Source organism: Myodes glareolus, chromosome 23 (assembly GCF_982192425.1).
Source record: "Myodes glareolus chromosome 23, mMyoGla1.1, whole genome shotgun sequence".
Lineage (NCBI taxonomy): Eukaryota > Metazoa > Chordata > Mammalia > Rodentia > Cricetidae > Myodes > Myodes glareolus.
Window position 1 is genome coordinate 19,670,282 of NC_142048.1, and position 22,124 is coordinate 19,692,405.

Consider the following 22,124-nt stretch of genomic DNA (forward strand, 5'->3'; position numbering starts at 1 on the left):
TAAGACAGTGTCTCTCCAGCAGTGCACCGCCCACAATACTGTGCACTATTTTTGCAGTTTAATCAAATATAAAAGACAAAGGTCTATTCTCTTATTTAATTAAAAGAGGGGTGGGTATTATTTTCTCTTGTTTGTGTGTGAGTGTAGGTGAATGCAAGCTACAGCACATGTATAAAGGGCACAGGTCAACTTTATAGAGTTCATTGCCCCCTACCATTGCAAGTGTTCCAGAGGTTTAATGATGGTTATCAGATTTGTATGGCATGCACCTTTACCCACCTAGCCTTCCATCATTTAATAAACATTGATTACATTCATTGTAACACTGTCTAAACATCACATTTATTTCACAAAAAGGGAGCATACGGCATATTGTTTAGAAACAGAGTCATTTTAACATTAGCTAGAATCTTCCTTAACTTCTATTTCCACCTTTACAAAGTGGAAATAATAACTCTAAGTAGATTTCATATATCCCACACAAGTTTATGCGATTAGCTGATACATGTGAAACTTTTAATAAAGGAAATGCCATATAAGGAACTCTGACCAACACTTACCTGCTTTTAAAATTGATGATATTGTTATGATTTTTACCACCAGCACTATGTGTTTCAATTAAGGATGTATATATAAGATAAGAGAAGCATATTTAATTTCATGTTGGGATAAATTAAAAGAACTTGAACAATTTGGATAGGTAAAATTATCCAAAATTCATTTATATAAACAGAAAAAAAGTCTTAAGAAATTATTGAAAACCATTTGAAATGTAAAGAAGTCCTGATAGTAAAACTCTTTTGGGGGAAAGGAGGCTTGCTATTGCAGCATTTTTACTATTTGCAACTAATGCTCTCCTGAACAGCGTTTTGTCCCTGGCACAGCAAATGTGGGAGAGTATCATGAAACAGGGCTTGCTTTGTAAGTTCAAGGAGGCTCTGCAATTCACGCGACACAGGCAATCTATCCTGTTTCTCTTCTTGTCCTCGGAAAGCTTTCAATATATTTTTCTGAACGTGTTGTTCACTGTGGAGTGGGTTCTGAGTTAAATAACTAAGACTTAAAGTACGAGTGTTGAACCATGTTATTGACCAAGTTCTTACCCCATGTAGACATTATAAAGTATTGCTGTGATAATGTTTTTTAACTGCGGCCACATATGAGGACTGGGATAATTTAAGAGCAAAAGGTGCTTAGGCCATTTCAATGCCGGCTATAACTTTATTTGAATCATCTCTGCAAGTGACAAAATGTGTATGCAGTATTAAGTAGTGTTGTCCTATGGAAAAGACAGGTCTTGTGGGTATACTGGATATGGAGGTCTCTTTTTTTTGCCATTGAATTCTATAAGATAGAACTCCTAAAATGAAAAGACTGTAAGTGAGAGATATATTGCGAAGGAACAGAAATTGGCAGTATTAGGCGTGAGAGAGGCTTAAGACCAAACTTTCTAAATTAGGGTTTCTCAGATTTGGCATTATTAAAATTTGTATCAGATAATTATTTGGTATGGAGACTGCCCTAAAAATTACAGGAAGCTTAGCAGCAGCTCTAGTCTTATGTACTGGCTGTCAGTTATACAACAAAAAATGGATATAGCAGAAGAAACACAGATACCAGATGAAGAGAGAACCAGAATTTTTCTTTTCTCTTCTGATTCAATACTGTGATGATCATTAGGAAACAGGCCTACAAGATCAAGTGGAGTCAGTGTTGCCTCACTATTTACTTCTTGGGCCCTAGAGTTGGTCCTTTTCACACAGTAATCTCAGGCCTCACTCAATAATGTGTTGAAGATCACAATTTCTGCTTCTCTCAGCTCTGATCAAGCCTGGATGCCAGAACAGGTGCTTCAGGAGTGGGCAGGCAGATCTTTGTGGGCTGCCTACCTGCTGCAAAGCCATTGAAGCTACTTGTGCCAACCTTCTGGTGTGTTAGGAGTGACTGGTGACACAGTTGCTACTATTGTAGAAACATAGTGTAGCTCATGATTCAATTTAAAAATAGGTATTCTAGATCCTTTTTAAGACACTGAATGACAGGTGGATAATTATCTGTACATAGATGTGAATTTTCTTTGTGATTATAAATACTATGTGATGATTTTACTATTCTGAATGAAATAACATATTCGACTTCAACCGCGCTGCCACTGGGACGTTCTGTGCCATTAGAGATGAGTTTATAGACCCCGTGCTCTTGCCCTTCCACTTCTGTAACATGGACTCAGAACTTCAAAGGTGATCTTGATTTTTGTCAAATAAGTCTACATTGACTCGGAGAAGAGAAATGACTTTCTAAGTCTCACCAAGACTCTATCATGAGGTATCTGAATAAGAGAGAAGCTCATCATTAACTGATTTATTACACATTCTTACAAACTAGAAATTAAATTAAGGTCAGAAGCTTGCCTTTTGTACAAGAACAGAATGCGAATACTTCTCACATCACTCTAAGATGTTCATGTATATTACTTCCTCTGAATCTGAAATTTGATATTATTAATCTAAAGAATTTAGGTGGCAATCCCTTTTTTCAGCCCTGAAGTCACATTATTGAAATTATAGCTTTCCTCACATACATCTATATCACATGTTAGAAATTTCAATAAGTTTTCCTGGCCAGGCGATGGTAGTACACGCCTTTAATCCCAGCACTTGGGAGGCAGAGGCAGGCGGATCTCCGTGAGTTCGAGGCCAGCCTGGTGTACAAGAGCTAGTTTCAGGACAGCTCCAAAGCTACAGAGAAACCCTGTCTCAAAAAAAAAACAAATAAGTTTCCCTTAAACAGAAATATATGTCCACAACTCAACCTAGTAGCATCATAAATTGGTTACATAAGTTGTTTGTTATAAAGTCTTGCTGGTAACATGTATTTTTATTTTTTTTTCTGTGAGACTGAAGTAATTTATTATTCCCTGTTACTGATCACTATCATGTTATGACTTATTTTCTGCAATTAAACACATGGTCTTGTAGTCACAACAAAATAGAAAGAAAGGCCAGTCAAGGATTGGTGTTTCCTTGACACGTTTTGGAAAAACTAAATCTGCAAAAACATGACACACCACCTTCAACTATCACATTTGATTTTTTACTACTCTCATGCATGTTTTGTATTTAATTAATTCTATGTTATTAATATTGATCTGATTTACTACTAAACACCTCATCAATAAATATTGAAGGCCAACAATGAGTTTATAAAAGGAGAAATTCTATGAAATAGTTGCCCTCAAATATATAGCTTAGTAAAAAAATATTTAAAAGTATAGACAGAAACTTCCATGCATATATATAGGCATTGCCTATAGATTAGGGGAAAAACCTTCTATTATTTTGTATGGTAATCCAAGGTTCTTTAAGAAAATAACAATAAATATTTTCTCATGTACAAATAAAATTAGTTGCAATGCATATAACTTGAGAAATTAAAATTGATATTTCACAACAAATGCTATTAATTTAGAAATTTTATTTTGAAGATGTACGAAGAAAATGTTACTACATTGAAGAATGCTTCAGCTATCTCTGCAGGTGAGCGCAAACATCTCTGTGCTGTGGAGATCAACCCACATTTCCTACTGAGTGCAGAGAAATTACATACCCAGGCGCTCACACATCTGCCACAGGTGGTGATTTTGAAGTCCCCATAGAGATCCTTGATGGCCCCAGTTGTGAAGAAACCTTCCACCATCAGTAAAATGCCATAGACAAAGAAAGCAGCCGCAATGCCATAGATCACATACTTAAAGATGTCAATCCTGGAGACAAAAAAGAACCAAAACACATGAGTCATTTCCATAACTTTTTGTAATTTGATTTCAATAATTAAACCTCAGGTGTTCATGGATCTTTGGAAATGAAAGCAGAAGATATGTATAAAATCAAGCATCCAAAACCTCTGCAAGGATCCAGGAGGAGCTATTGGGATGCCTACTGAGAGAGGAAAAGTCACTTTTCTTCAGGGACATGATCCCTGAGAGGTTGACCAGGCTCCAGCATATGGTCCCACACCCATGCACACACAGACAGCATTAAATGAACTCAGTAAATATTAAATTAAAGAACAGAGAGTGAGAGTACATGAAATTCAGAGGAAAAAAGTAGGGAAAATGGGGGAGAGAAAGGAAGGATGGATTGAATTGAATCCCAACATTATATTAAATGAAACATTGGATAATAAAACTAAAGTAAAATAACTTTGGTATTAAAAGTGATAGGTGGATTATAAAACATTTGTGTTTTATATGTCTAATGTTTACATATAAATTCTGCACTGCCATTTTTATTATTTATCACCAAGGGATCTGAGTATTTTGTATATGTAGACTTTGTCCTCTTCCTCTACGGTCTTTCTTATTCTCGAATCACACTGATAATTAATTGTGTAGATAATTAAGAGTTTGATCAAAGTAATTTGATAACTGGGGTAATCATACTAATGAAAAACATATCAAGTTAATTTGACCCTCTGATCTAGCTCCTTTCAATCAAAATTCTTCTTTTTGTTTCTATGAGGCAGACTATGCTATATATACAATCTAATCAGTGTTCTGTTGCATGTAGCATTTTTCACTTAATGTGAAACTTTGCAATTCATTCACATTTTAACACATGTCAGGATGTCTTTTTTAATGGTCAACAGTAGTTCATTACCTATATACTATATTTTCTTTACCTACATATCCATCTTTGGAATTCAAGTTGTTTTAACACCCTCAACAGTAAAAGTTGATGCAATAAACATGGTAGTTCAGCTATTTCCTCAAGATTCCTGTTTCAATTTTTGGAATAAATGCTCAAATTACTGTTACCAGATAAGTAGGGAAGCGTGTTTAGAGGCATGTTTCTATGTTAATGTAGTTTTCAATTGTCCCATTCTTTGGCTGAAGCTAAAGTTTTATCAGGAAAAACAAGCTAAGTTTATCCTAAGATGCTCCTTTCTTCTATATTTAATACAAACAGAAATGTGCTGAGTTTTCCTGTAAATTATCTTTCCTTACTGAACTGAAATGGAGTTTAAATTGAGCATGCTCAGTAATGTGCATCTTGAATTTAACATGTTTCAGAATCTACCCACTCAGAAAGAAAATACTTTTATCTATAATTTATATTTTATATAAAATTTCATACATATAATTTTATAATACAATTTATATTATATAAAATATATTTATATTCATATATAATATATTATGTATCATCTATATTTTCAGGTAATATATACAAGTATTATGTGATTATATATATATATATATATATATTTTTAGTTGAAAGAAATCATAGGAGAGAACATTGATATGAAGATAAATCTCATGCCCTCTTTATCTGCTGGATGTAATAAATATTTGTTTGCTCTCGTATCTTACCTAGGTTGTTTTGGATTCACATTCACCAAGATATGAACTCATTACTGTCAATTACAGAATGACAATTTATAATATTGTACTTGTCAGATATTTTGTCTCTATATAAATCCTTTCAGATTTCTCAATGTTTGTTTATACAACTTTCTAACCAACTAAAAACAGCACATGTTTTTACAGAGAAATGTGAAAAAAGAAAAACATTATCAGTGTACATCCTCTCAATTTATTAAATAATTTTTAATTCAATTCCTTTGAAAAATTTCTTCTTAGCCAAAGCATCATAGCTACTGAAATGGAACATATTTTCGGTGGTCTTCGTATTTTCGGTGGTCTTTAAAACTATGTCACAAGATCCTCTGAGCAAATTGAAAGCATGGAGACCATGGGAGAGGGTTGAAGAGAAGGGGAAAGCCAGGGAGGGAAGCAGAGAAAAATGTATAGCTCAATAAAATCAATAAAAAACAAAAAAATTAAAACTAAAATTATAGCCAAAAAAATTATATCACATTCTATTATATGGAGACCCATTTCCCCAATTCCCTACTTTTAACAATGGTGGAAAAAATAATGGTCTCTATAGGTCTTTACATCCTACTCCACAGAAAGCAGTGTTCAGTCATTTTTACCATCAAAGAGACTTTGAAGAATGTGGTTAATAATCTCCAGATAGAAAAATTCTTCTGGAGAAAATGGGTGAGTTCAATGCAATTGTACTAATCTTTACAATTAAAGATGTAAGAGTGTCACTATAGAATTCAGAGAGAGATTTCAGGATGCCACATGGCTGGCTTTGCAGATGGAAAGAGACAAGGAGCCAAGAATGCAGGTGGCTTTTGTAGGATGGAACAACTCCAGAGATTCCAGATGGAACAAAATTTTGCCAGCATCTTGATTTCAGCCCCTTGCAATAAACCTAGTAAGACCTGCTTCTTTTGATCTCGAAACTGTGAAATAATCAATTTCTTAGTTTTAAGAAAAAATTAGCTTCTGTTAGTAAAAAGTGTTTAAGAATTAGAAGCCTGAAAAAAAATGCTTAGTAAAAATGTACACTATTCAATTATTATTTCTGAAGTCATCAAGTCAGTAAGATTTTGTAGAACAAGTTTTAACTGTGATTTAAAGTATGTTCTAAAATCCAAGACTAATCAGAAATCTCCCATCAACTCTAATTCACCTGTTCTTGAAGCGTTATTGTAAGTGGAAGGTGAAATATTTGGTTTAACTGTCTATACTGTAGATGAGTAGAAAGAGCTTATGGCTGCCATGGTGTCTCAGCTTTAGTTTGTCATCCTTTGCTATCTCATTTCCTTACTTCAAACATTAAGATGTTGTTAAGTGCTTTGTATTTCTTTAATTTCTAAAGAATAAATATGAACAATAAAAACTTAGACATTATAAATTCATAATGTTACTTTGAACAAAATTAGTTAATCTATCTAAGGTTACTGTTTTTGTTTTTAAAGTATTAAATAATTCATAATCTGGTAAATTAATTTTTGAGGAATCAGTATGAAGTCAGATTTAAATCATTTTAAAAATAAATTCTATTCTGTCTGTAAATCAATGTTATCAGATTCTGAATATTTATTATTACTATTTAAAATTCAAATACAACCTTTAAGAAATAAATTACATAGAAAGTTTTATTTAGGAGTAAAGCTAGCATGTGATCAAACCTCAGGATATTTATTCAAGATGCCAAATCACTTAATTAATTGTCTTGGTCAACTTTTGATGTATGCTTTCAGCCATGCTCTACATTTCATTGTCTGTATGATTGTGTTGTGCAGTGGTAAATACTTAGCCGCCTCTTGTTTGCTTTGTCAAATAGTGATTTAGAATCACAGCAATACCACACTGTCAAAAATTTTTTTCAGTTAAGAGATTCTGAATCACAAATTGGAAGAGTTACTCTTCCTCACGCAAGAGATAACAAGCCATTTTCTGAATGAGGAGGCCCAAGTGGTTGTGCTAATACGTAGATGTTGTTGAAGTGGGGGACCAATTGAAGAAGTAGATTAAATTATGAACATTACAAGTTTGGAGCCAACATATGAGTTGAATTTTAGGAACCAAATTGACATTACAATGGCTAAAAAGAGCTTCTGAGAAACCAATGAGTAATGTTAGACAGAGATGCTGAAAATTCTACCAACAGATTTTAAAACTATTAGAAACTCTTCCTCTTCTTTCTTTTAAGGCTCCACCACATTGACTAGATCATGACAAAACTGCTCATCATTAACTGAGAAGTTAAAATGTATAATACAGCAGTGACGATATTCATGATTACATGCATGAAATATAATGCAGAAGAAGGAAGTCAGCGACAGACTTATCTGCAACTCCTCGGATACTGAGGAACACAGGTGGAAATTATGGGTCTTCTGAAATCTTTTTACCTTTATCTTTATCTTTTAAATTTTACCTTTATCTTTTACCTCATTTTCCTTTCAAGTAGGAAACAATATGTGGATAAAACAAGAGTTTGTAAATAACTAAAATTGGCCACATGCTTTCTCTACAATAATTCTCCTACACATTCTTTTCAAAGAACATGTTTATGAGCAGGATATATCACCTATACGCCTCACATTTGCTCCCCAGTGCCTAATAGTTCTTACTCTGCATTTTGTATCTCCTTTAATATCACTGGTCCTCGAATACCCATCCTAACCTTGACATCTTGTTTATGAATTTATTATTTCTTTTTCACCACACTAAGAGTTTGATAGTGCAAACCTCCTCTTTTTTTTTGTTTTTTTTTTTGTTTTTTTTTGTTTTTTTGTTTCAAGGAGCAGGATTTAATCCTTTGGGAAGCTCCATGAAGCCTATAAAATGAATTTAAATAAATTTGAACTATGAAAAGAGAAATAATTTGAACCCCAATCAATATACTATTCTTTCTATTCCAAACATACTTTATTACTCATTCATCTAATTTCTCATATAGCAGATCAAATGTAAAATATAAAAATGTATAATCTAAAGTTTTTTCTAGATTCCCCTTCCAAAGCTCCCACAGATTTTATCTTCAGAGCTCCATCAGATATCTCTGGTATTTGCAAGTTTGTTGTCTAAACATCTAGCATGCAACGTTATAATTTCTAATATACATAGTCATTTATTAGACTTATGGCTCCTTACAGTCTTCATGTGCTGTAACTGAATAAAGCAGTTTGAATGCAGACTAAATATAGAGAAGCTGTGGATTTCCAGGACATCTGTGGTAGCTTAAAATAATGAACAGTGAGAACATATTTTGTCCAGCTATGCTAAGATATAGCTCAAAAGAAAATGTCAGTTTTATCACATTAAAATATATCCATGAAATCATCTTACTAAAACTCTCCGGAACTAACTAGCAATAACCCAGTTGGATTTTTTTTTTCTTTTTTCTTTTTCTTTAATTTCTCCAAGACAGGGTCTCACTATAGATCTCTGGCTGTCCTGAAACTCACTAAGTAGACCGGGTTGTCCTGGAATTCACAGAAATCAGTCTACTTCTGTCTCCTGAGTCCTGGAATGAAAGTCATGCTTTACCACGCCCTGATAGACCAGTGAGATTTTGAAATAGCTTAATTATATTCCACAGGATAAGTATGAGTAATGAATAAAAGTGATTCTGGAAATTAATTGATTAAATAATTAGATAATTGATTTTATTTTGGTTTCTCTCTTGGCTTTCCTACACGATAAGCTTTAATCTGTAAGACAAATAAACCATTTCCTTCCCCAAGTTGCTGGTAGTTAAGGTGTTTCTTATGGCAACTTAAAGTAAACCAGACCAGAAACAGGCAAGTTTCAAAACAAAATTCAGTTTGACATCTTTTTGAAAATGTGCTTAGAATCTGAGGACCTTTTCCCTAAAGCTAAATTGCTATAAGATGCTTTGTTTTAAAACATTTGGATTGAGCCTGGCGGTGGTGGCACACGCCTTTAATACCAGTACTCTAGAGGCAGAAGCAGGCAGATCTTTGTAAGTGTGAAGCCAGCCTGATCTACAGAGTGAGTTCCTGCAGCACAGGCAAACCTGTTGAGTTGAAATACAGAGAAAAGAAGAAAAGCATTTGAAAGGTTTAATTAATGACATCTTATATCTCTCCCCAATGCCACTGCTATACCCAAAGCTTTGGTAAGTACCTTGTAAGATTGTCAGTTCTTTTGATTAGCGATATGTCAGAGATACAGCAAGCTGACCGTGACATCTGAAATCCTGTGAATTTTAGTTGTCTTATTGTGAGCTTCGTTTATTTCTTTCTGCTGTTTCTTTCTATTCCATCCCTTTCTAGGAACACAATCAGGTTTAATCTACTTTTCGAACCCATATGAAGCCTTCTCTGGCAGTCAAAGTGATCTTTCCTAAATGGAAATAGGTTCTCCTGGAAACTTAAATCTAAGGTGCTGATAGCTATCAGGTTTTGGTTTTATGTGTTTGCTACTTTTAAACTCTATGACAATAAGTTATGGAAATACATATTTATTATCCACTTCAAAGGATAGTGATAATTTAGAAAAGATTTGTGAAATAACATTACAATATGAAATTGACAAATTTTAAGCTGCTAATAAGCATTCATTTGCAAGTTTTTTGGGACATGGATACTTCAGACTTAAAGGCTGTAGTTTTTAATTATTTCCTACTTCTTTTCGGTACTAGGGAATTGGACCTCATATATATTAGATGATGCCATCATGCTTACCATATAAGTATTACCAATATTCTGCTACTGAGCTGGACCCCAGTCCTATTTGTGCTTTCAGTATTGAGAACGACGTATACTAGTTTTCCCAGGCTGGCATTGAACTTACTCTGCAGCCCAGCTGGGGTTTGAATGTGCTCTTCTCCCTATCCCAGCATCCAGTAGCTGAGCTCACAGAGCTGTACCACATGCCCTCACTGATCTCACTGCTTTAGCAATAACCTTTTCTTCTCGCTGATGTTGGAGAAAGGGTTATAGGCTTTATTTGTCCTCTTTCCATTCTTACTGCTTAGAAATTATCAGTGTTCAAATCTTCAAATATTTCTGATAAATATAAAAGCTAAATATCTTTTCCCTAAAATTTCTGTTGTTTCCTGTTTTGGAAGAACATAAACTCTGTCTCTGAGAGTAGAGAATTGTGGTTTCTTTATGTGACAGGAATGTGCAACCCCATTTTCTTCTTTTTCACAGAGAATTATTAACTTTAATTAATTAAAAGATACAACTTATTAAAGTGATCGCTGAAAACAATGATTTTTAGTTTATGGAGAATGAAGAAATTTAGCCATATTATATACTGTTTTTGAGACAGAGTCTTCTATATAACTCTGGAACTTGATATGTAGACCAAGTTGGTCTGGAACTCACAAAGATCAGTCTGCTTTTGCCTTTCAAGTGCTGGGATTCAAGGTGTGTGATACCACACTTGGTCCATAATGTTGTATACTTTTGATTTTGTAGTTGTAAGATCATTTTCTTCTACTAAGGAGTTTCTAAGGGCACCAAGATAATATGAACAACCTTGAATCAATCCGAATTGCACTTGATTATTTATCTAGAAGGATCTGAGTAAAAAGCAATGGTTGCATAGCTAATTAGATAACCATTAAGATTTGAAAGTATCAACAATCCGATTCCAGAAAAATGTGGATAAAAAGAAAAACAACTGAGTGTTTTAGAAAGACAAAAATTAAAAAAATTCAAACACATAAGGCCAAACAGCATGAAATAAATGAAAGTAAGTGCAAGTAATTTCAAAGCTAAAAACGTGAATGGTTTGGGGGCCAGATAGCTCATATTTTAAACAAAAAATTCCTAATAAATATGGTATTTATGTCTATGATTATGAAATAACCCAACAGATGGCAAGAATTAACAACTTATTGTAAATGAATCCTAAGTACTTGTTCTCTATAATATTAATAAGAGATTGATGTTAGGACTAAAACTTTCACTTCTAGACTGATAAAATTATATTTACAAAAATATTATTTCTAGATCATCAAGATTTTATAATCCTAATAGTTTATATTTTAGGAGATGAAAAATGTAATTGGTCATTTCAGAGAAAAACATTTTAATATGTAATTTTTGTCTTACCAAAGACCACAAAAGCCTCTAACAATATTTTCTGTGCGGTAAAGAAAGTAAGGTAATACATGCATGGTTGAATTAAAATTGTGAAGCGTCTGATTCTCCTTAGAATTCTATGAATTTTCTAGGATTAGCACCAAAGTCTAGATGGGTACTTGCCTCTGTCATCTGTCTTTTCACTATTTTCTATTTTGGGGGTGGGTCTAGGCCCGCATTTGACAAGCAAGGCAAAAATTCCCTGCTTATTGGTAATTTAATTCAAGTCAGAGTCTAGGATAAACCTCTGTTAATTTGGTCTCGTATTCTATGCAAAGTGCTTTGGATTGGTCGACAGATCAATGCTTTTCAGAACCATGTTTGTCTCATGATTTTTTTTTTATTCATCATCACCTTACTCAGCTAGACATCTCTTTATTTAGAAAGAAGAAAGAGGACCGCAAACAACATAAGCTCTCTACAAAACGTGGACATAAAGGCTGACTCACATGGTGAAAACATCCAGGGTGTCGCCAGCAGTCCTTGCCATCTCAAAGTAGGTCTGCAGAATGTTGACGGTGCCAGAAAGGGCTTCATGACCGCAGCCACAGAAGAGGGCAACGCCCGCATACAGCAGGATGGTGGCGATCAGAGAAGCGTAAGGAATACCTCCCAGGCATTTGATGCAGCACTCAAAACACCCTATAGAAAAGCAACAGAAGAAAGGTGAAAATTCAGGTTAAATATTTCTATGACCTCAACCCTATAAGAAGTAGTATTGGCATTGATAAACGATTCTTGGTCAACCACATTAAGTCAAGTCCTTGAGGGAGCTCGAAAGAGTAGAGATGAGGTCCATTCTTACAACCATACTCACAGCCACATGGATGCTTACAGAGCTATGGTCACATCCTTTACTTCTAGCCTAACTGAAGTCCTTCTTTTCTAACCAGACTCTCACTATAAACCACTACACAACAGGCATAGCATTCTGCTTAAGGTCACTGGTCTCATATTTCACTTTTTATTTCACATAAGTAATATCTATTCATTTGAACAATTTGTGCATTTTTCTCAGATAATTATTTCAAACCTGCAGTGCTCAATTGTCAACCCAACTAAATAAATTTTGACCTACAGATTCTGAAAATAGAGAAGAAATAAAATCAGAGAGTATTTGAATCTACAAATAGATTTTTCATTATGAGTTACCATATAAAGAACACACATATATGAACTCAGAACTCGTCTTTAATTTCTTGAATATTTGGAATGAATCAAATATTGTCTGATTTTCTTTCTTCTCTATTTCCAGAAAACATGGACACAGTAGAAAGCAAAAAACAGCTTCATCCATTTTCCTGCAAAATTCAAGATGTTGTTATTTTTTTCTGCTATGTTGTACTCCATTGTGTAAATGTACCACATCTTCCTTATCTATTCTTCTGTTGAGGGGCATTTAGGTTGTGTCCAGATTCTAGCTATGACAAACAATGCTGCTGTGAACATAGTTGAGCATTGTCCTTGTGGCACGATTGAGCATCCTTTGGATATATACCCAAAAGTGGTATTACTGGGTCTTGAGGAAGGTTGTTTCCTAATTTTCTGAGAAATCACCACACTGACATCCAAAGGGACTGTACTAGCTTGCATTCCAACCAGCAATGCAGAAGTGTTCCCTTTTTAATTTTGAGTGAGGTAACCCAGACACTGAAAGACAATTATCACATGTATTCACTCATAAGTGGTTTTTAAACAGAAAACAAAGAAAACCAGTCCACAAATCACAATCCTAGATAACACTGAGGACCCTAAGAGAGACATACATAAATCTAATCTATATGGAAAGTAGAAAAAGACAAGATCTCCTCAGTAAATTGGGAGCATGGGGACCTTGGGGGAGGGTTGAAGGGGAGCAGAGAAAAATGTAGAGCTCAATAAAAATCAATTTAAAAAAAGAAAACAGAAAACAGGCAGATTCATCCTTTTGATATTATCTTGAAAAAATGATGAAAATAAGTACACAATCCCATACAGTTACTGTAATGATTAAATGAGCCAATAAGTAAAACAATACCTGTGTGATATAAACGTTCAGTTCTCCATATGTGTAAGCTGTTATTGTTAGACTTGATTCATTTGATTCATTTGATATTTTGTTTCTGACAAAGAGAACTTGTCTGTTGATCAGAGGGTGCAACTAGACCCTAGTTAACCATGGAGACCAGGCAATGGTGGCACACACCTTTCACCCCAACAGTTGGGAGGATAGAGCAGAAAGATCAGGAGTTCAAGGCCACCCTGAACTACACCTACACAAGATTGAATCAATCTAAAAGAGAAACAGAGCCCTGCAGTCCTGTCTTAAGCCTTTAATCTCAGCACTAGGGAGGAGGCAGGAAGATAAGGTGGGTGAAGGCAGGATCTCAGTTCACTCTGAGAATTTGTAGAGACAGGATCTTGCCCAATTTGGTTTGAGGTAAGAAGTCTCTTTTGTGGCTCCATTCACCCTTGATATCTGTCTCAGAGTTTTTATTAATAAGATTAGTTAGGATTGTGTTACAGCTAATACTATTATTATTCTTTCATATGGTTGTCAAAAACAGGCAGTTTTTGTTTTTGAACTTCATCACTTATGCCTCCATTGAGAGTTTTGAGCATTTAATCTGATATATTACAAACATATTTGCTTATTCTTAAATTCAATGTCAAAATTTTCCTGGTAAATTCAGGATATGTTCAATTAAATTAACTAGAAGATCTGAAAAGGTTATGTTTGGTAGTGAGAAGAATTGGTGAGACACTATGTGCCAAGCCCTCCTCAGACTTGGTATTTGAAGCTTAGCAAGTCTCTGAGATGATTTCATATATTCATCATATATTCAGCTTTATATGAAAAAAATATAAAGAGATATGTCTGCCCTGCCACACATATCTCCAGTCCAGAGACTTACCCCATCATCGCTCCATTTGAAAATTCTTAGATCAATACCATTTGAATAAGAAAGCCCTTTATGTTATTGATTATGCTTTTCTTCTCTCCAGAAATAAGTAATAAGTAAGAATTTAAGTGGATTGTGACTATTATACTTAAGTCAGTCATAGGAAAAGCTAAGCATGCTTTACGTAGAAGGCATACAAAGGTTGAACATCCCTAATTTGGAGTGTTTGAGGTTAGAAGTGCTTTGGATTTAACAAGCTGTTTTTTTTTTAACTTTAGGATATCAGCATATAAACAAATAGCTGAGGATGAAATTGATTCCTCAACATAAAACACATTTGCATATATACTTTATGTACTTGGCCTTAAGGTAATTATATAATATCTTAATAGGTTTCCATTCTAATTATGTCCTTTCATAGAGGTTAATTGTGGGACTTTATACTTGCAACACCATATCATGGCTGAAAAGTCTACATATTTGGGTATGTTTTGGTTTTCAAATTGCATTAATTTTTGGTTGCAGATCTTTGATCTTTATAAATTTATATCTATATTTACATGCAATAACATTTAAAACATGAAATTTAAAAATTACTGTATGAATTGACTTTATATTTGGAAAATGAACTAGTCTGTTATTTTGATATTGCTCATTAAACAGGCCTTGAGAATTACAGCCTATATCAACTCCCTCAGAAGAAGATTAATTAGGAGCCTGAGTACCTTGACAGTTTTGTTGCTCTTTCTTCAATAGCAAAATGATTTTCTGAACTTTTCGTACACACACACACACAATGTGGGGAAGAGGAAAAGGTTAGAACAGCTTGAAACTTCATATAGTAGAAAAAAAATCACCAACAGATGGCTGAGACCAGTGTGTGTAGTATGAGAATGTCATTGAGCCCAGTTTTGGGCAGAGACTAACAGGGTGGCAGAAAAAAAATTAAACTACTTCATTTCAATTTTCTATAATTCCCACCTCACTTATTATTTGAAATTAATGGGGGAAACAAATAACACTGGTATTAAAAAGTAAAGATTCAGACAGGGTGGTGGTGGCACATGCCTTTAATCCCAGCACTTGGGAGACAGAAACAGGCAGATCTCTGTGAGTTCAAGGCCAGCCTGGTCTTCAAGAGCTAGTTCCAGGACAGACTCCAAAGCTACACAGAAAAAAACAAACTTAAAAATCCAAACCAACCCAAAAAACAGGGAAAAAACCCCAAAACAAAGATTCTCCTAATTCGTCAAGTTTATCAAATGGTCCCAATGACTTCAAGTCCCAGTTTTGTGGTTCTTCTCTGTTCCTTTTCTCAAAACATTTGATAGCATCTAGGAAAGATCCTATTACCGACATTTGAAATGTCAAAACAATGTCATGCTCAACACAATCACCTGATTATAAGTACAAACATAGGGAGATGATTCTAAATTCAGAATACCATCACCTTTACTTTATCCTAGAACACAGATTTTACAGGTGAATAAAATATGAAATCAGAGTTACTCAAGAGCAGACAAAATTTTTAAAAAAACAACAATAACATAAAAATCATCACCAAAATGGCCAGGGTGGAGCTAGTTTGTACTTAGGTCACATTTTGCCTACAGAGCTGTATACGATCAACATTAGCTTCTGTGCCAGGTTCCATCTCCCCAAGAAGTAATCATGGGCTCACTGACTGAAGCATTATTTGTAAATTTAACTTCCTAGTTGTTTTCAAATTTAGAAACCTATAAGGTAAGTTCTAATACTAGAGAAAGCTAGAGTTAATGATTCTAAGTTATTACACATTTCCAAATTAGTTTCAGGTCTCCAAAAGGTACTGAAATATATCCTTCCTTTCCATTTAAACATTGCTATAAAATTATTCAGAATAATGTTACCTTTGCTGACAAATACAAATTCCTCTAAGTTTTCATTTCTGCATAATCTGGGTAGAAAAATTTAATTGAAGTGTTGACCCTCTGTAAAACTTTTGTTCAAATGAAAATCCTTAAGTGTCTCATTGGGGACATATCATGCTTGTAATGGACTGCATCCTAATCAAACCCATTCTTTCTATGAGTCTGAGCGGAGTTGCCTACTGCATTTAAAGAAGTCTCTTTGAACTCACATATGGAGACGCAGCACATCATTTCAACATTCTCTCCAGCTGCCAGAATCCCACATAGTTGCTGGCAGGAGAGCTTATTTCCACCCACAGTGAGAAACAGCCTTGGCAGATCAGTAGCGTCTCCATGGCAACCGCGCCCCTGGGCCAGGATGCACTCCCAATAATCACCCTTGCAGGCGGAGGATTCTGCTGTCCCCCATCATCCTGTGTTTTTACTGAAGCGAAAGTGCAAAAACACTCTATTAAATGAATATTAATGAGGCATAGTAAGAGGAGTTCTGGTCCTGGAGGACACAGATTTCTTGGGAAAGATCTCGATAAAAGCAGTAATGATGGCTTCGTATACTTTCAACAATGTATATTATGGGAGTAGGACCGTTTTAATTCTCGAATAAAGCTAAGGTTCGAATATTGACGGGGAATTTGCATGCTATTGCTGTACGTACACACAGAAGCATTTATTAGGTCTAGTTTCTGGGTGTAGCCTCTCAAGTGTAGTAAAGTCTTGTTGTCAGGTTTAAGATGAAGACGAATACTGAAAGAATCACAAAGCTGTGTCTTCAACACACCTTGTAAAATACTAGCATTTTGCTCACTATTTAGTGAGGGTACAAAACAGACGTCTTCCAATGTAAAATGTGCAAGCGAAGCAGAAGCTCCCTTGATACGGCTGTTTTCAAAAGCTGTACATTTGTCTTTCTGTGCAGTATACAACGTGCTTATCTCTACTTAAATATTGACAAATAAGCACAATCTTTGCCTACAATTAACTTCTCAAACTGTTCCAAAGTGAAAAACAAGAAGCTAAATGAGCAAGAAAAAAAAGGTACACCAGACAACAGTAAAGAGAGACCAGTAGACTTATGAATTTTAGAAAACAAATTGGAAAGTGAGGCTGACAACACACTAAAATTTTACTCACTGATTTTTTTCAGTGTTACTTACTAAGGAGATGATTCTTTCTGTAGTAAGAAATCCTACCTTAGTCACGATCAGCTAGGAAAAGAGCTGTTTTGGCTTATGGGCCATCTAGTCTCCTAAATTGGTCATTGTCTCTCTGTGTCAATACCACCTTCCACCATTTCTCAATCATATCATATATCATCACACCACATTAATTACCACATCACATCTCTGTCTTGATTTGTGATCGAGAAAACTGCTCCAACATATTCATTTCCCTCATGTGTGCCCTCTACTGTTCACCTGCTTTGCCATATTCATGTTAGAAGCCATTTGATTACATATACTTATTCACTAGACTTGGGTTGTGATTTTCATATTTACCTTAGAACAATAAGCCTTAAAATATTTCTTAGATTCTAAGAATTATTTTGCAACGTTGAATTATTTTGCTGATAATCACAGCATCTATGAGAACTTTAACATCTGGGCCTTCTCATTTTTAATTCTTGCTGTCCTCTGTTAGCCAAAATCAGTAACGTGTGAAAAGAAAAACACCATTTTGTGTTTTGGATGCTAAGGGAGAAACCATGTTTTATTACTAACTTAATGTTGGCTTACTGATTTAAATGGGTCTCTTTTGTTTTGAATTCTGTAACATGATTTTTGTGTCATATGTAAAATCAGTTTATGCTACTTTGCTATTTTTATGTTGACCAGCCTTGTCTAACTCCTCCAAATTAAACTTTTATTATTGAGAAAAAAGCTGTCATGCTGATTTTTTAATATGTAGCTGAAAATTTCACCTTAACATTTTATTGAGCACTATTATTTTCATTAATCCATTAAGTGTCAGATTATTGAATTTCTTGTTCTTAGTACATTAAGTATATAACTATTGAATCGTCACAGAGATGCCAGGGATTATTCTAATTGCTGAAGATGCAAAACTTGATAAAATCAATATTAAGGATGTGGGAGACAATAAACAAGTTTTTAAAACAGTATTTGTGAGATTGTGAGAAGTCTGAAGAAAATTTAGACAGAGAAGATAGATTATAAACATTGAAACATTGAAATATTGATATCATATTTTAATAATGAGACCATGGAAAAACTAAGTGAAATTAAGTCTATAAAATATAAAAAGATGTGAAATTATATTAAATAAAACATCGTAACAAAATTCTTCCCTTTAACAGATGATTAAAAGGCAAAGAAAGAAGATTTATGGTAGAACACTAAGTCAAAGACAGAAATTGGAAAGAAAAACAAGCACCTTGGGAGATGTAAGGGCAAAGCTCAACATTCACTAGCAAATGGAAGGTCTATCAACAGCAGGGGTTAAAACAGAGGTCGGGATTCCATAAAACCATGAGTCCAAAACAGTTTCCTAACAGTTGAGAGTCTGAGCCTCCAGCTAGGCAGAACTCACTAAACTTCCCTTTGCTGGTTGCCTGCCCAGTGGTTGGAAGGTATTTAAAAGAGCTGCTGGGCTGTATGTGAAAACCTAGCAGACTTTGAAGCCTGCTGCTGGATTATGCTGTTTCAAAGATTCTTCAGATTTCAAAAGTAAGACTCCAGAAATCATTTCGGGTGTTAGACAACTCTCTGTAATCAATAAGGGCCTTAGCATCATCTTTAGAAGAATGAGATATTATCAGCTAAAGGCAAAATATTAATAAATGTGCTTCACATTCTTCAGCTCTTTTTAGAGCTTTCATCTCAGTTTCAATTTAGCCTTTGGGACTATTGTGGAAATCTTAAGGGAGTCCATCTGGTTATCTCCTATCATGTTATATATGGAAACGTATCCCCTGGATAGGAGTGCAGGAGCAATGAACAGAACCTATCTGTGCTAAGCTTATTTCATACGCTCACCCCTGTTTTATACCTGATCTAACATCAGGGAGACAGAGTCACTACTTTAAGAGTCAAAGAAAGTTTTCTTGAGTGACTATTAGCTCTATATGCTTTTTATATAGAATTGATTAAAACTATGACTTGGGAATTACTTGTTCCTACATACTGATAAGACAAAATAATTAATAATAAATAATTAAAAATTATTTAATGTTTGTTCAGAAACTTCAAAAAACATTATAGCAAAATATTTATTATTTAATATGCTATCTTGTGACATTATTTAGCAAATCAGAACAACTGACAGTAGGCTTAAAATTTATAAAGTACAGCATAATTGAAATATGAACAATAATATTTCAAAATTAAACTTATGAAAAATATTTACACTGGAAATGATTATAATTTTATTAGTTGTTAGTATGGGCCATAACCTATGTTTTGCAATATACTAGGTTATGTATCAAGTAATTAAAAATTCAAAAATATCGTCTTTATTAACATTTTTAAAAATATTTGTTTTCTTAAGTAACAAACAGAAGTGAGCATGTGAATAAATCTGTGATCTGTCATTACAATCGTAACCGGCTTCCATACCTTTGCACAACTGACTCCATGTTGAAAGTGCTATCTAGGCCTTGTAACACAACACACAGGCAACAACACCTATAAAAGTGAAGCAAAGACCTAATACAGAAACCCTGTAGGTTTTGGAAAGCCTGTAAATGTACTAATCTTGCTTTTTAGCTTCTGCAGTTCAGCTTCTGGCTATTTGTGCTTACCAAAATGTGTCAACCCAGGATGTGTTTTTTGTTTGTTTGTTTGTTTTGGCTTAAAAGTTCACCATGAGATGAGACAGAAAGCTTCAGAATTGCATTGTGGTTTGACCGACTAATAAAAACTTTCTATTGTCTTAAACCTATGCACAAGTAATCTTCCCTGTGGATATTTCACGATACCATCTTTGTACATGGTATTAACAAAATAGCATACTCCAGTGACAAATTTTGATTTTAAATATTTTAGATTTCTATAATAATGTATTTAAACTACTTTCTAATAACAAATTCTAGAAAATTATCTTCTAAGTTTGGAGGTTTTCTTTTGTCCTCTTAACTTTGTAGTTACCTACCAAAAACACAAGAAATTATGCCATAACTAAAGATCCTAGATTACCCTTTGTTGTGATCTCAAGATGTTTAATCTAGTGTTTTACCTGAATCTGATGTACAGATGTGGCGCCTGTGAACACAATGAAGCATTATATATGGTAGCATTCATCGTCATGAAGTTGTAATGCCTGTCAATAAACTATGAGATGTTAAACAATTATCACTGTGAGAAATTAAAAAATTGTTGATTGGAGTATACAGCGTACAACATACAGCTAATGATACCACTGAATTTTCTGTGAACACCTTCTATGTCACAGAAACATTGTGAAGCTAGTCATATTCACTGCACTGACTAGTGAAATCTCCCAGCCCCATATGAGCTATATGATAGCTAAATGATTATCGAGAGTCCGTACTGAAATGAATTTCAAAGCCTGTTTACTGTGATTTTTTTTTTCGGAAAGCGTTTTCTTTTTATTTGGTAATACTATTCCTATTTAAGCTCCAGACAGTTTGTTGCAATTATATTCAAATTGTAGAACATTCTGTACTGGTCAAAGTGACTTAGCAAGAATGTTTTGATTAATTAGCTTGTTTCCTCAAGGCAGAAAGCTAATTGCTTCATTAATGATTAGAACCATACACTTCTAGCTGTGATAAATAAGCCCCCGGGGTAAAGGAACAGTCAGGTGGAGATGTGTTGCAGAATCTGAAGAACAGCAACAAAACAAAAGATGTTCTGGGAGGAAAAATGTTTGGAGCTTATTAACTCTGGTCTGACTTCCAAACATATGTAAGGTTTTCATGGACCACAGATTGCTTGTTTACATGGCATCTGGAGATCCAGTCAGAATTCTCATCTGCTCCTGCAGTGGATTCATTCTTGGTATAAACCACCTAAACTGCATGGTTTGCTCTCTCATGACCTCTAGCCATTTGCTCAAAATATTGCTCATCCATTCATTGGTTTATCCATGCACTTGTATATTTGCTCTTTTGTTGCCATGTCCACTGCCTAATAAATTCTGTTAAATATGTTTTATCTAAAAACGATCAATTTATTATCATCTCATATTTTGATAGGCCTAGTGAACTCAGCGGGGCTGCTTTCTCTGCATACCCTTGTGGCTAGGGGTGCTGAGACTTTGCGTCCTTGACCGTAGTAGGTTAAGCTGGATGTGTATGACTAGGGGGTGCTGAGACTTCGCGTCCTTGAACGTAGTAGGTTAAGCTGGATGTGTATGACAATCTTCACCCCAATCATGAAAACAGAGCTAGCATGTGTGGCAAGCCTGAGGTCTTTCTGCTTCCTGTAGTCCTTCCAAACAAAAGTCGCTCTTCCAGTGTGGTGAAATAGATGAGATGAATTTCAACAGACTAAGAGAAAGCACAGCTTCTCATTTGCTTAAAGACTGAGCCCGAGGAACAACAGAGCAAATCTCAGCCACCTATTATTGTCAAAGGAGACACAGGTATTTGTCTGAGAAGCCGAAACAGCATGACTCCAACACTGTGTGCAAGGGATGATTGAGTATGCAGTTATCTTTAATCTGATGTGAGTTTATGCCATTTAAGCCTACCTGTAGATAAATACTGAGCAGGAGACAAAGATCCACAAGCCCACCCAGGGATTTCTGTCTTGGGCCTGGGAGGAGAAAATATAGCGCAACCAGTGCCTTGAGGCACTAGGAAGTCGGGCTCTATTATGGAGAGCAAATACATGGTGTGATAGGAAGAGAGAGAGAGACAGAATGGTTC

At 34.8% G+C, this 22,124-nt stretch overlaps 1 protein-coding gene across 2 annotated transcripts in view; it reads right to left on the minus strand.

Moving 5' to 3' along the window:
- Window positions 1-22,124, minus strand: part of Gpm6a (glycoprotein M6A) — a 253,667-nt gene that overhangs the window by 15,060 nt on the left and 216,483 nt on the right. For both annotated transcript variants that reach the window (XM_048455766.3, XM_048455765.3), the window contains exons 2-3: window positions 11,934-12,126; window positions 3,607-3,763 (exon numbers count right to left, since the gene is read on the minus strand). In XM_048455766.3, coding sequence (XP_048311723.1) covers window positions 3,607-3,763; window positions 11,934-12,126 — 350 coding nt within the window. The remainder of the gene's footprint in view (window positions 1-3,606; window positions 3,764-11,933; window positions 12,127-22,124) is intronic.